The sequence below is a fragment of the Rhipicephalus sanguineus genome, chromosome 1 (assembly GCF_013339695.2).
Source record: "Rhipicephalus sanguineus isolate Rsan-2018 chromosome 1, BIME_Rsan_1.4, whole genome shotgun sequence".
NCBI classification, from domain to species: domain Eukaryota; kingdom Metazoa; phylum Arthropoda; class Arachnida; order Ixodida; family Ixodidae; genus Rhipicephalus; species Rhipicephalus sanguineus.
The window spans coordinates 72,471,586-72,486,591 of record NC_051176.1 but is presented as its reverse complement, the minus strand read 5'-3'; the positions used below and the strand labels follow the sequence as shown (position 1 = coordinate 72,486,591).

Here is a 15,006-nt window from a genome sequence, read left to right as displayed (position 1 = left end):
ATTTCTTATTTTACGAAAACTTTTTCGAGCAATTGTACCGCTAGCGCTGATCACTGTTGTTTTTGTGACGGGCCGAATGAATATGACAAAATCAGGAAAAACGTAGTGGGCTTACCGTAAAGAGAGAACGTGTTAAAATATCTCGGCGCACTGTAATAAGCACTGTTTGCATTTTAGCGCGCCAAAACGTACGGCACGCAGATGCAAACATAAGAGAAGAGGAAGAGCGAACACAAAGGCTAACGCGGTGTATGTGCTATTTCCCTTCTTTTGAGCCCGCGTCTACAGGTCTTACTCTTTCGTACGATCAAACAGTGCTAACCAGCTCAACTCTCTGCTGTACTATGTTTTAAATTTGTTATCGCCTATAATATATTCTTCAAATTAAGCACGAACTCTTGCCATGCTTTGCCTTTATTACTGTGAACTGGCCAAATAAATATGCCATATAGGAAATCAATGCCAACGCTGAACTTTCATTTCCCGGATGGAACTATCTTGTAGGACGTAGTTCTATCCGCCTTCTCGGCTGTTAGCTAGCAAATAGTAAGTTAAATTCATTTTTCGGATACGGTAGCTTGTAGTACGGTAATAAGCGCTGGCATATTCGAAGAAACGTGAGTCTTGGAGATAAATGTCTTTTAGAATAACATAGAGCTGAGTGAGTTGGTAAGTATTCATTCTAAATAGACAGGACGTGCAAATACGGACACAAGAAATGAATCATGACACCATAAAGATATTTGTGGTGTCATGACTTCTTTCTTGTGTCCGCGTTTGCACGCCCTGTCTATTTAGAATAAATGTCTTGTCGTGGCATACAGTACAGTGACTACCGATACAAACAGAAATAAAACTTATGACTGTACAGGCGACGTACTCGTCGTCTTGGCAACAGCTCCGACCACGATGGATGGAACAGTGACGAAAAGGCATAATACTGCGGAGAGGTATGAAAGCATCTTTGCACCGAATATGGAGTCCGTGCTCAGCACTCGTTGGAAGTAGCCCTGCGTTACGAGAAGACAAAAAAAGCACTTGTTACATATATATATATATATATATATATATATATATATATATATATATATATATATATATATGTATATATATATATATGACACGGTGATCTTGCTTAGGATCCAAGAGGAAGCCAATGGCTTGCAGCAACGTTAGAACCCTCCATACGCGCCATGCCTTAAAGTAGGAAAGGTACAATGTTAATGTTGGGATCGATGAGCTTAACGTACGGTGGCTTGTCCTCAATCACATTACAGTTTACGAAATCTACGAAGGGGACGATACTATTGGTAGAAGTGCTAAAATTTTCATACTTACATGCACCAGTATTCTGCAACGTATACCTGTCCTTGAAAGCCCACGCTCCCTTCGGATTTAAGTGCGCGAATTTCACTGCCTCTTCATAAGGAGGAAATCTCAGATACACGAAAGAGAGGTCACATTTCGCTGAAAGGGTATCAGTTGGAGGGTTAAATATGGCTCACCGTAAGCTAAACATACCATGTGTTAAAAAATGACAACTTATCTTTAGCCGTTTATAGAGCGTTTAAGCTTGATTACTTCCGCAAAAATGCTTCAGTAACTTAGTGAAGACACTGCATTTGAGTTGGCAGTTTAAATCTTCGGTCACCATTTTATTGATAAGGGTCGTTACAACAATGTATCTAAGGAGTACAGGAAACAGCCCTAGCACAGGGCATCACTGAAAGCTCAACAACGATGAAAATAATCTAAACGAGCGCTGCGCAACGCTGAACACCTACGATACAATCAGCGTGCTTTTCAAGGAGATCTCGCACCTGCCAGGGAATGCCTCCAAAGGTGGTCATAAACAGCAAGTCAACGACCATGCTCACGTCTTTAGGCTCCATCGAGCCTATCCAGTCGCTCTCGGGAGGACCAATCTTTCCGCTCGCCTTGTTCATCACCACGTACGGCAAGCACGTCAACTGCGCACGGCACCAGTTTTGAGTGAACTTGTGGACGCAGATTTGAACGGATACGAGAAAAGGTATTAGAGTGAGAAACGTGCGCGCAAAGCTCTTGCGCGCGCTATACTTATGCTCTTCATGCAGAGTGTGTCATCCGTAAACTATCAATCATTCGAAGGTACGCTATTTCAACAGCCGAGCTCTTCGTTCCGCCGGTTCGCGTGACCAGCAGAAAGCGGGTATGTGCCAAGGAACTCCTAGCATAGCATAGCCGTAAATAGTATGGTATAGCAAGGGGCGGAAAATTGAAGTGAGGGTAAGCAGGAAGGAAAGGAGGGTGCGAGAGGGTAAAGCATGGCATAGCCTTGTATAGTATAACAAGAGGGTGGGAAAGGCAGATGGGGATGAGGAGCACTGATGTCAAGGTGAGGAGGAGGGGAAGAAGGATGTGAGAGGGTAAGAAATAGCATAACCATGTGGAGTACAGCATAGCAAGGGGTGGAAAAGTGAAGTGAGCGTGAGGGGGAGTAATGTGAGGTTTAGGAGGATGGAAAGGAGGAGAGGGGGCAATATAGAAATAATTATAGGAAAAAATACAGGTGCAACAAAGAGCAAGGAAGATGTAAAAAAGATAAAGAAAGAAAGATAGAAACGAGAAACTAAAGAAAAAAATCAAGAACGATGAAAGAACTCAATCTGCGTTCGCCAAGTGGCGGCGCTTCCTTGCCAGCTCTGCTGTCTGCTCAGATTGCAGAGGCGTGGAAATGGCTTTATTTTTTTTTAATTCAAATAAAATTAGCATGAAGATATCAGGATAGATAGCTGGGTAAGGCTAGTTTCGAGTCGTGTGTAAGAATATAACAATTAGGTCAGTCGCAGAATTTTCCAACAGCGATTAACGAGGCAATGTAATAATTTGTAGCATGTTCAATATCTTGTGCACATACAATGTAAGCCGTATGCTTGTGCACATAAAATGTAAGCCCGTTAGAGAGAGTGCATAGGAAAATAGAAGAAGTTGCCGCACCACTTCAACGGTCTTAAGCTGTATAGGTAATATAATCGAAATTCTTTCGCCCCAGAATTCAGTTATACTTTCACGGTATATATTGTAACAATATGATTAGTTACGTTGCCTTTTAAGGTAGGTCTATTACTGCGAGCTGGTAAAGAAAGGGCGATTCCGAGAATAGGAAAAATTGTGCACAAATTACCATTGACTGAAATGAAGCTACTATGACTTTACGGTCTCTAATTGACAACACCCACTCTGTGTGACAGGTGTCAAGAAGTGCATCACTGGCGGAGTTCCAATCATTAATTACCTCCTCCAAGGTCGTATTCTATAATTTTAGCAAAGGTCATTGAAGGTGTAAATAACGAGGACCCGTGGTCGTTGATCTGGAACACGTCTTTATTGTGCAAGGGCTAGCTCCTAATCCCACTTCGTTCTCCTCCTCGTTTTTGACCCTGTAGCCACCCTCAAGACTATGCCCCACTATTCTATTTTCAACATCCTCCGAGGGGGAGAGGACAAAAAACGTCACATTAGTCATTTTGTAGCTTCCATTACACACAGTTTTTGCACCGGCCGGCTCACCACGTGGCCCGTAGCCAAACGTACGGAGCAGGCTCTAGCTACCCCGTCTCGGCCGGGATGCAGCGACGTCACTCGCCCGAGTTTCCAGAACGTCGGAGCAGTGTTGTCTTCGTTCACTATTACAACGTCGCCTATGTGAATCGGTGAGGAACCTTGTTCTGGGCGGCAGTGCGCTGATCGCAGCTGTAGTAAGTAGGCATTTTTCCATCTTCGCCAAAGCTCCGTGCTGATCCTCTTCCGGTACTGCACTCGTCGTTGTAGCTCAGCGTGAGTTGTTGTCCCTGCTGTGATACCCGGCTCCGGCATTGCGATGGCTCGCTTTCCGAGCAGAAAGTGCGCCGGAGTTAAAGGCTGCAATTCATTGGGGTCATCCGCCAGGTAGGTCAGGGGTCTGCTGTTAATGACGGCTTCAACTTCGCATAATGTTGTCGTGAGGCCCTCTACGTCAAGGCTGCTATGCCCTAAGGTCCGCTTCAAAGCGTCTTTCGTAGTGCGGATAAGGCGCTCCCACCATCCACGCCACCAAGGAGCTCGTTCCACAATAAATTTCCACTGTATTCGCGTGGTGGTGGCGTACTCTTGCAACGCAGGGATGACCGCCTTGAAGCTCCGTGCACAATAACGAAACGTTAGGGCGTTGTCGGAGTACACCACGGCTGGAACACCTCGCCGCGCAACAAACCGACGAAAAGCGAGAATCGTGGTCGGCGTTGTCATGTCGGAGGTCAGTTCGAGGTGAATAGCTCGTGTCACGGTACATGAAAATATCAGTATGTATGACTTGTTTGAGTTCCCAGTTGTGCGAACGTAAAGTGGCCCACAATAGTCGATGCCAACAACCGAAAATGCTTGAACCTCGGTTATTCTCTCTGGTGGCAATGGTGCTACTGGAACAGACACTGCCGTCAATCGTCGTTTTCGGCACGGTAAACACTGCGAAAGCAAATTTTTTACGGTCTTCCTTCCCTTCAATACCCAGAATCTTGCCCGGAGTTCGGTCAGGGTGAGCTCGATGCCACCATGACGAGTGCGGGCATGAGCAGCTTGAACCATCAGGGTGGTGAACTTGGGTTCGGCGGGCAACAGAATGGGATGCCGGATGTCAGGACTGGCGTTAAGCAGGTCAAGCCTCCCACCGACACGGAGGAGTCCATTTGTATCCAGGAATTGGGCCAGGCGAAGAACCGATGACGTTGATGGCAGCTTTTTTCCTTTCTCAAGAAATCGTGTTTCGGCTCTGAAATACTGGTCTTGCACGAGTCTAAGCCAATAACGCTCGGCTTCTTCAAGTTCTAAAGTCGTGAGCGTTCCACCACGGGGAGGGCTCCTTCTCGAAGCGTTGTGGACGAATCGCTGTACGAAAGCAGTAACGCGCAGAAGCCTGTTGAGCGAGCTGAAATCTTCCGCACGCACAATTGACGTCCTCGACGAAACAAGCGATGGACAGATCGTCGTGGCTGTCTCAAAGAGAGGCTCAATGTCTCTGTCGTTCGGAAGGTCATCCAGCTTGAAACTGGGAATCGGTCCTGGCGTTGAGATCCAAGGGGGACCGTGCCACCGTTTATCCAACTCCAAAAGCGCCTTTGCAGACACGCCACGGGTGAGTAGATCGGCAGGATTCTCGCCGCTGCTGCAATGCGCCCAGGTGTCGGGATTAGTGAGCTTAGATATCTCGGCCACACGATTGCTGATCAAAAGATCTCGATTTCTTGTTTTTGCTCGGATCCAGTGAAGAGTGACTAGGGAGTCGGTCCAAAATCGAGCGGATGCCTGCTGGAGAAGTGGCACGGACCGTACGTACTCCGCTAGCCGTGCTCTACTAACGCAGGCGATCAGCTCCAGTCGCGGCAGGGACATCGTCTTGAGCGGAGCGACGCGACTTCGGCTGATGAGCAATCGTGTGACGCACGCCCCGTCGGCAGAAAGCGCCCGAACGTAGATACACGCACCATAAGCTTTAGGACTGGCATCAGTAAATATGTGCAGTTCAAATGCCAGCTCTACGCTACTGTCGTGCAGAAACACGTAGCGAGGAATCTGTGCCTGGACCTCTGGTAACTCGGCGCACCACGCGTTCCATGCAGCTTGTACTTCATCTGGCAGCGTGTCATCCCAGGAGTGCTTCCGCTTCCACAGGTCTTGGAAAATTAGCTTCCATTTCACGGTGAAGGGGGAAAGATAACCGAGCGGATCGTAAACTCTAGCTACAGTTTGAAGGATCGTGCGCTTGGTGGCCGGACTGTTTGTGGCAAAGGAGGCTGCGTTGCGCACTGTCAAGGCGATGGTATCGCCTTTACGCTCCCACGGCACGCCCAAAACCTTCATGAGATGGTCATCTCCTGTTTCGGTCTCAATGGCCACGTTATCTTGGATAAACTGTTGCTTTAGCAGGTCGGAGTTTGATGCCCATTTCCGTAGCTCCATGCAGGCGTCAGCGAAAATGGCGCGTGTTTCCTTGTATACAGTCATGGCTTGTTCCGCCGTGGACGCCCCAAGGATGAGGTCATCCAAGTAAAACGCCTTCTCCAGGAGGGCCACTGTCACAGGAAATTTTTCCCGACACGACGCTAAATGATGGCGTATCGTGGCGGCAAGCAGAAAGGGACTTGATGCTGCTCCGAAAGGGACCCTAGTCATGCGCCATGCGACAGTGGGTGGGCTGGGCTCTTCCTTGGTTGGCAGTTGCTGAACCCATAGAAAGCGTAGTAAGTCGCGGTCTTCTGGTCGAATGAGCATTTGTAGATAGGCTTTCTTGATGTCTGCCACAAGAATCACTGGGTGGCAACGAAAGGATAGCAATAGTTGCACGATGTCAACACCAAGCTTCACCACTATCGATAAAACGTCATTCAGGCACGGTTTTCTGACGACATGTGACGACGCGTCAAAAACAACCCGGAGCTTGGTGGTCACTGCATCTCGACGGATCACAGCATGATGCGGCATGTAATAAATGTTCGGGCCTGGAATCTGCTCTTGATCAACTCTTTCGGCATGACCATCCTTGAAATAAGCAGTGATGGCTTCGTCGTACTGTTTCAGCAGGTCGGGTTGTTCCCTGAATCGGTTCAGCTGCAGATTTAGTCGACGTGCTGCAAGCTGTCTGTTGTCACTACCGGCAGGAATGCCAGGCTCCTGCATCATCAGGGGCACTTGGTAACGACCAGCTTGCTTGCTCAGACAGTGCTCAAATATGTCGAGGTCAGGGTCGTCTTTTACAGTACTTGACCACCGGTTCTCAAGACCAATAGTGTCGAGGCGCCACATAGCCGATTCATCGCACTCTTGATGAGAACCACCAGCCGATAAGAAAAGGGCACTAGTTGCTTTAGCTTCGTAGTGCGAGCTACTGCCCTGCACAGTCCACCCGAACGACGTTTCCACGGCAGTGAGTTGCTCGTTGAGGCGATCAATCTTTCCCGTGGCGACCTTCCAATAAGCGTCCGAGCCAATTAATATGCTGACGTCCTCTGGGTGCCAAGTTTCCGGGTCAAACATGTCAGCAGCATCATACCTCCGGGCGCTCAACAACTCGAGCACTTCGATGTTCAGCGGTGGACTTGTCACGGTGCACACTTGGGGGCTTCCAGTGCTTCCAATGCGACGGTGCTGCCGTTAAAGCGTCCACGCAGCGTGACAGAGACGCGTCGACAACGTAAATGATTCCGTGGCTTGGCATTTCCAAACGTTAGCAATGACAGCTCTTCCGTGCCAATGACTTTACACTGCAATCTCCTGGAAACATCGGTGCGGATGAAAGAACTCTGGCTGCCGCTGTCAAGCATCACACGCACCAGGAGCTGTCGCGGTCCGCTCTCCGCCCAAACACGGCCCGTCTGAAGCAGCACGGACTTGGCTTCTGTAGCGCCGGTTGACGCCGTAGTTACTGTCGGTGAGGGAGAGCCGGATGAGCCGCCCGGTACTGTTGGTGTAGGAGCAGTGGTCGTGGTGACGGCTCGTGACAGCTCGCAAAGGACCGTTAGGTGTCGGCGTTGGCACTTGTTGCACGTAAGGTTCAGGGAGACTCTGCAAAACCGTGCGACATGATTGCGCATTCCGCACTTGTAACAGCACCGAGCGTTAAGCAACCTGGCCCGTTTCTCGTCGGCGGATAAGTCGACCGTACACTCTGCCAGGCCGTGACCTCGGCTGTCGCACAGTACACAAGGCGTGCGCTGCTGTAGGGATTCCGTCGCCGCTAGCGCGGATGCCGATGGAATACCCCGTGAAGATCTTGTCGGCGAGTTCATGTCACCAGGTTCCGTGATCGAGTTGTGCGTATACGATGACGCCGCTTCTTGGTTCCCTTCCTCACGCACTTCAAGCTGTATTCTCAGGAACGCTAAAATATCGGTCGCCTTGTGCGTTCTCGCTTCAGGGGGTGCGGGCTCTGCTGATGCATTAGTACCGCTCGTGCTCTCCTGCTTCGTCTTCTGTCGGTACAGCATCGCCAAGTCTTCTGGCAAGCACCTCATTAGCACCCGATGCAACACCACAGTGTACTGCTCAGGTGGTACGCCAAGACCTTGGAGCGCACATACGCGGAAACGCACAGTGTCATGCAGCACCCGAAGCTTCTCCACTTCCTTGGAACTTCTCACGGGCGACAATGCAAGAAGCTGGTCGATGTGCTCGTTGACTAGTAATTCTTGTCGACCGAAGCGGTCTTTCAGTGTAGTCACGGCAATTTCATAGTTGTTATCAGCCAGCCTGATGCCTTCGATAGCTCGCTTGGCCGCTCCCGTCAGGTACGTCAGCAAATACTTAAATTTCTCGATGGGCGGCAACTCGGTGTTCTCGTGGATCGTAGCGCTGTAATGGTCCCAGAATTCTTGCCACTGACGTAAATCTCCGGTATACGTCGGGACCTGAAGCGTTGGAAGCGCGACCGACCGGTAGCGTGGCGTACTAACGGGTCCTGGCGGCGCCTCAGCAGATCCGATGTTGCTCTGGGTGGCTGCTACCCGGTCTTCATTGGGTTCACGCCTCGACGGGCCGCTGAGACCGGTCGCCTGTTGGCGGTGTGACAGGAAGAACTGCACATCAACAATTGCGTACAGAATCTTCTTGTGGTAGTCATTTGCACCCTCGACTTCTCCTTCAATAGCCTCGTCTTCCGTGAGATCGAGAATGTCCTTGTCTAGCTGGCGGAGCTCAGCTTCTTTCGTCTTTAAAACAGCGACTTGCCTATTGATCTCACGCGCCTCGGTGCCGGGGTCCTGTAGCAGTCCTGTCAGGAGCGTAATATTCCGGGAGACGCTGGCCCTGACAGTTCCACGCACCTTCCGAAGACGCTCGGTCGAAGACATCGTTGTCCAGCACTGACCAGTTCCCGGGTTTCGCGGCACCAAAAATGTAAATAATGAGGACCCGTGGTCGTTGATCTGGAACACGTCTTTACTGTGCAAGGGCTAGCTCCTAATTCCACTTCGTTCTCCTCCTCGTTTTTGACCCTGTAGCCACCCTCAAGACTATGCCCCACCATTCTATTTTCAACAGAAGGGTTTTGGTATAGTGGAGTTTTTTCAGTATGTCCTGCATGTCGTTGCCCAGAAACACAGACAGCAAAAAATACTGCTATGAAAAACGCATAATGCAGAAAGAAACTCCTCACGGGGAAAATATTGCGTAGCTTTGGACAAGGGCATAACAACCGTATGCGACCTTCCTAAAAGCATTACGAATATTAGCTTCGCAGTGTAAATGTCGGCCACATATGGCACCCAAATGTCTAAAAGGAGAACTTTCCTGGATCGATATATTAATTCACCTAATGTTTATTAGACTGGCGCCAATATTTTCTTACTTCTTTCAAAAGACTACATACTTCATTTTATTGATATTTAAAGGTAACTTATTTTCTAAGAACCACGACGAAATTCTCATAACTCGGCCATGACATCTGTCTGCAGGCCCCAGTCAGTCGCCGATAACTAACAAAGCGGTGTCATCTAGCACATGTGCGTTCCGAAGAACGTTACCGCGATGGTTATTATACGAGCATGCCCAGCACAAAAATTCGCAAGATTCCGCTTGTGATGGTGTTGTGCGCAGTATAAGTGTCACTCCCTATTATTTCTTTTCGCGGGGCTACAACAACTTCAAGCAAGATCAAGTGAGGTAGTATCAATAAAATAATATTCCAGTTTTTGCAAAAGTAAAGATTGAGCAAAGACATCGAATGCCTCTTCTTTCTCTAAGAACATACCTATAATTATTCTATTTTCATAAATTGCTGAATTTATTATTACCAGAGTGTTAAAACAGCAGTCGATGTCTATTTGGTTGGAGTGGGGTTATGATGCCGTCTACAAATTACATTGTTTTCCTTCAGAAAGCACCTAACTTTCTTGTAACTGTGTTTTTCAAGAAAAAAAGCGTTTATCGCTCTCAGAACTGAACCTGGTCTATAATTGTCCAGTTAGTTCGAAACTTAGGGCTCAATATTTTGGTGCTTTTGAATAAAGGCGGGTACGTGCAAGTAAATCCTTGGCTCAAGACATGACAAATAGGACTGTGGATAATGTTAATATAGACTTTTTAAATCCCAGTGTGTACAGACTATTGTACGTAAGACATGTGGACGGCGCCACCTTGGACTGTTAAACAAATGTTCTTTTTAGTACGACGGGACGTGAGCTGATAAGGCCAGAAAACGCCGAACGCGCCAGCCCAATCGTTTTCATGTGTATATTATACGTCCACCGCAGCGCTGTTCGCATAGTTGTTCAAGATAAAAAACGACAAGGACAGCCCAGTAAGGCGGCACCGAAGCCTATCCGTAACACGACTTTATTTTTGGTTCGAGGGCGCCGCCATCTTGGGCTTGTAAGCGATTGTTTTGCCGGTTTTCTATGTCCCAATATGAAATGATCATGGTCATGAAACGTTTAATGTACCGGTACAAGCGTTTTCGTAAGTGCGAGTTCACCATAGCACTTTTGTGTTGTTTGTGTTAGAATAGGTGCATGTTTTTTTTAATAAAAATGACTCGCTAAGTACATGTCAATGTTAGCAAAATGGTTATTAAAATTATCAGGTAGTTACATCGGCGGTTTATTAGGAAGAATACGCGGCTTTTTTTTTCCTGCACCTGTCACTTCTTTAAAGGTTTAATACGCCCGTTCAGTCTTCCCGCTCTTGTTCATAACGGGGTTGGTATAAAGAAGTGTACATAAAATAGCTTGGAAATGCTGTATAATAAAGGTTCTTCGATATTCTATTCATAATAACTGGTTTACTTTTGAAATACTTCAAGCTCTCCTTATAATATGACTTGGTTTTGTTGCTTTTTATGCTTTGCACACTTCATTTTCCTTTTATGATCAAAATAACCAGTGCCTCTTAGGGTGCCTAAAGAATTTATGATGGGTTACTTCTCTATAATACCCGCGGTATTCGCCTTAGCTTTTGCGCTACCGTGGTGACATTTGTCATGTTTCCGAGCTCGAAGTCTACTTTTTGATCCCGGCTTGAGTTCACTGTGTTTTCATGAGTACGAGACGCAAAAGTGACCGATTATTTGGCTAGATGTAGGTACATATAAAATACTCCTACGTAATGCATATTGTTTCCAAAGGCCTCCGCTATGGTGTGCCTCATAAGCAGATTTTGGTTTGGGAACGTAAGACCTTAGTATTTATTTGTTCATTCTGCTTTGTGCAAGAGAGCACTATGTATGGGTGTTGCACTGGTGTTCACAAAGCGCAACAACTTAGAAGGCCTCGCGTACGGAACGCGCACGAGCTCCATACTGTAAGGCTCGCACGAGTGTCGCACGAGCTTCACACTGCAACGTTCGTGCGCGCATAACACGTATGAGCCGTGAAGCCTGCTTTCACCTCCGTCCATGGGCTGGAGCCAGAGCGCAATGAAAAAAGCGGATGATTGTCCTTCCTGCAATAATTATGTGATAGCATCGCGAGTCAGCGCGAATATGATTTTGAAATTAACAGCATGAATAATGGTAATTTTGCGTTATTTCAGCTCATAATCGAGAAACACAATGATATTCGTCTTCTCATTCGTCAGTAAGATGTACCATCCACTATGTCCAGTGTCTCTTCCTTGCTGTCCTCCTCTTCACCAGCGCTAAGCTACTGCCTTTCAATCACTAGTGCACGAAGTGACCTCTAATACACTGCTAGGCCGTCTGCATTCCGTCTCCAGTTGCCACTCAGATGAACTGGACTGGTAGGCGGCCGAGTAACGCAGTTGTGTTGCACAACTTGCGTACATTAGTAAATGGGTGTGCAAAACGGACCATTACGAGATCAAGCAGATAGACATCGTCTATGGCAGTTCGAATAAACAGCGTCATTGTAAACATGAGTGGCAGGCGCTCTTTCGTGGGGTGTTGCGTACAACGCCATTCAACGGCTCGGTGGCAGTAGTACTTGACCATGTACTCACCAGGCCGATAACTGTGCTGAACATCTGGAACAAGTCTGTATAGATGACCGAGTATAGGCCACCAAGCGCCGTGTAGAACAAGATCACGACGGCTGACGCGACGATGATCAAGTGACTGTTGAGGTGGACAATGGTCTCCACGGTGTCACCTGCCACCGGCCGTAGCAATTAATTATCAGCGGCGTGCGTTAGAATGCCTTCATAAACCTTAAATCGGTAAGAACTCTCGTAGAACTTGCAAGCACAAGAGAGTGTCTTCATTTCTGGTTAGACAACTTGTTTCAAGATGTCCCTAGCAGCATCCAGTAAGCCGCCGGCATTACACCTACGCCATTACCTACGACAGAATACCGGGCACACTAACACCCTCGGTAGTAACGATGCTGGTTTGAACGTCTGTCCTGTCAGATTCTTTCCTTCTATTCCTGCTTTTTGTCCGCTCATACAATCTACAAGATGCTGGGTTCATATGCGCAAACCCTCGTTGAGCTATCATTATTACTACGAGGACGTTTAAGCCACTGCTGATGTTCAGCTATAATTAGCATGAATGGCCCTCCGAACATTGGCTATTAAACTTTATGCAAGGAAAGCTTTGTGCACTGGGTGCCTGCTGAAGGCCCCGAATCACATCACTTTATTTGCTTGTTTTCACTGTAGTTTGCCGAATACTCTACGTCAACAAACTTTCCTGCCATCGAGGACACGAAGCACCACAATTAGTCGCTGTTCTTTCTTTTTTCACAGGTTGCAGCTGTGTGCAGGAAGCAGAAATAAAAAAAGACGCATGATAGTTGCAGGAGAGTGGTCTATGACTACAACCGGTGACGACAACAGGCAGCGTTCATATTATCATCCATAGCGCGTCTCTGCCATAGGAAATAGAAACACGAACAGAATGAAGTTTAAGTTATGCGTATATTCATTAGATTGAAGAACAAGTTTACAAGCACGCTCACCCGCGACAACATAAACGGCCGTAAAATATTTGCAAGCCTCTCTTGATACACATTTGCTCATTGGAAACATCCTCTAGATTTCCCAATATTTCATAGTTTAACGTGCTCTCGCGAAAATACTCATCACTCAACAAGTAAGTTCATTGGATTACTGCAAAAAAATAATAAATGCACGTATTTTACCCGTTAAAGACATGAGAAGGCTTTTCCGAGTCATTGATTTCTTTGTGTTGGAATAAGGTCATCTTGAAGCTAACAACAAAAAAAATGCCGAGTTTGTATGTGGCAGTCAGCTGATCCAGGCAGGCATATTAAATGTTGCGGTAATCACTTAGTTGCACTGCCTAATTGCCCACTTACGACAGACCATATCCAAGTTCGCTTTGCAGTTTGAGACGGCTGAACCTTTTTTCTTTCTAGATAATTGTCTGAGCTTACCTAAAGCGGTAAGTGCCGAGGCGGTCCAGAAAACTTCGGAAAAGACAGCTGGCACCGTGAGCAGAACGGAGATCCACTTGCCATAGTGCTGCTGGAAGGGGTCCAGCATCGTCAGCGCCTTGGTAACTCTCATCTTGCCGGCAAAGAACCAGCCGCCTGCGTGCATGCACGCTTACGTGAATGCGATGTGCTCAGCCCCACCGCGCTATTCAGCGACGTTTCAGTTGGCGAGTAATGCATATACGCAATGCTAAGCGAGCTGCATGAAAGTGGGCGACGCACGTCGAACACCCCTTCACGACGTCACTATTGCAGATCCTAAAGAAATGACAGCACAAGTCACCCGGCCATGTTTTCACCCTGAAGTAGTTACTGATTTAGAAAAATTCCCGTGGTTTTGGGACGTTAAACCCCAGATATTATTATTATATTAGAAAAAATTCCCCCGATATGTTTTAGTAGTATTGTAAAAAGACCTCACCTACGCCCTTGCAACAAGAAAACACCTTTACGTACACGCGGAAAATTTCTTGCGCATCTGCCACGAAACCTGTCTACTTGCCAAGGCATTGGTTTGAGTATGCAGTCCGTTGGAACCATCTTTTTTAGCACGGTTGATCAGTTTCAGAGCATTTTCAATATTAGTGTCGTTGGCTGTGTGAGCCTACTTTGGGGTATCAGTCCGCTTCCATTGCGGGTGCTCCACCACCGCAAATCGCCGCGTTCATGTGCAATTTTAAATACGAAGCATTCCTTAGCGAACCAAAGGCACTTTTACCGTTTCTTATATGTAGCCGCCTACGTCTGGGCGCTCTTGTATTCGGCTCCTTAGCTTGGTATATGCCTGGCACATGAGGACATGGGTGAATGACGAAAATGATTAACAGGTAATGAGATGAATAACGTACGGCACGAAACCCTTTCCCACAGTCATGTGTGGCACATACCCGCATACTACGGCCCATGGAATGCGGGTATGTTCCACAAGTGATTCACAGTTTATATCTCACCCAGGAACACCGAGAATAGAGTTCACAAATCTTGACACGATAGCGCTAAGGAACCATGCCGCAGAAAATCCGGTGCATGCCTGGACGACATTGTCGATGAAAGAAAAATCCCGATGGACGCAAAGAGTAAGACACGGATCGAGCAGGAATCAAACTGATGCATTTTGCATGGCAGTCAGGTGTTCTACCACAGAGCCGCCATTGCTTGAAACTGTTTCGGAAAAAGACACTACACAGGCGGGGCAACGTCATTTGGGTTGCAGTGTTGGCCAGGGTTGCCTTTGGGTGTATTTGAATAGGAACCATAACTGAAACTAAAAGCCGCCAAAGTAGTCATATCGTTTAATTGTACCCCCAAATTTCTAGCTGAATAGAACAGAAGCGGTGGTATGACTAGAGCTTTTATTGTTTAATAATAAATAATACCATTTAAATGATCAAGATCATAGAAACAATTTTTCGCTCTTCTTCGGTATTCAATGCACAGATACGTTGCAAAAGAAACGAATAAAATATAATAAATACAGTTCTTGCGAGGTACAGAGTAATTATGGAATATTCCAGCCAACACGTCAGTAGGAACATTAAACATTGAAGACCATTTTTTATTTAATACCAGTCGATCATCAGATGGT

At 47.1% G+C, this 15,006-nt stretch overlaps 1 protein-coding gene across 1 annotated transcript in view; it reads right to left on the bottom strand.

The window, feature by feature from the left end:
- Positions 1-890: 890 nt before the first annotated feature.
- LOC119399461 (high-affinity choline transporter 1) overlaps positions 891-15,006 on the bottom strand; it is a 59,545-nt gene continuing 45,429 nt past the window's right edge. Inside the window, exons 4-6 of the mRNA XM_049414706.1 lie at positions 13,362-13,517; positions 1,878-1,970; positions 891-1,010 (exon numbers count right to left, since the gene is read on the bottom strand). Of these exons, the coding sequence (XP_049270663.1) occupies positions 1,882-1,970; positions 13,362-13,517 (245 nt within the window). The 3' untranslated portion in view covers positions 891-1,010; positions 1,878-1,881. The remainder of the gene's footprint in view (positions 1,011-1,877; positions 1,971-13,361; positions 13,518-15,006) is intronic.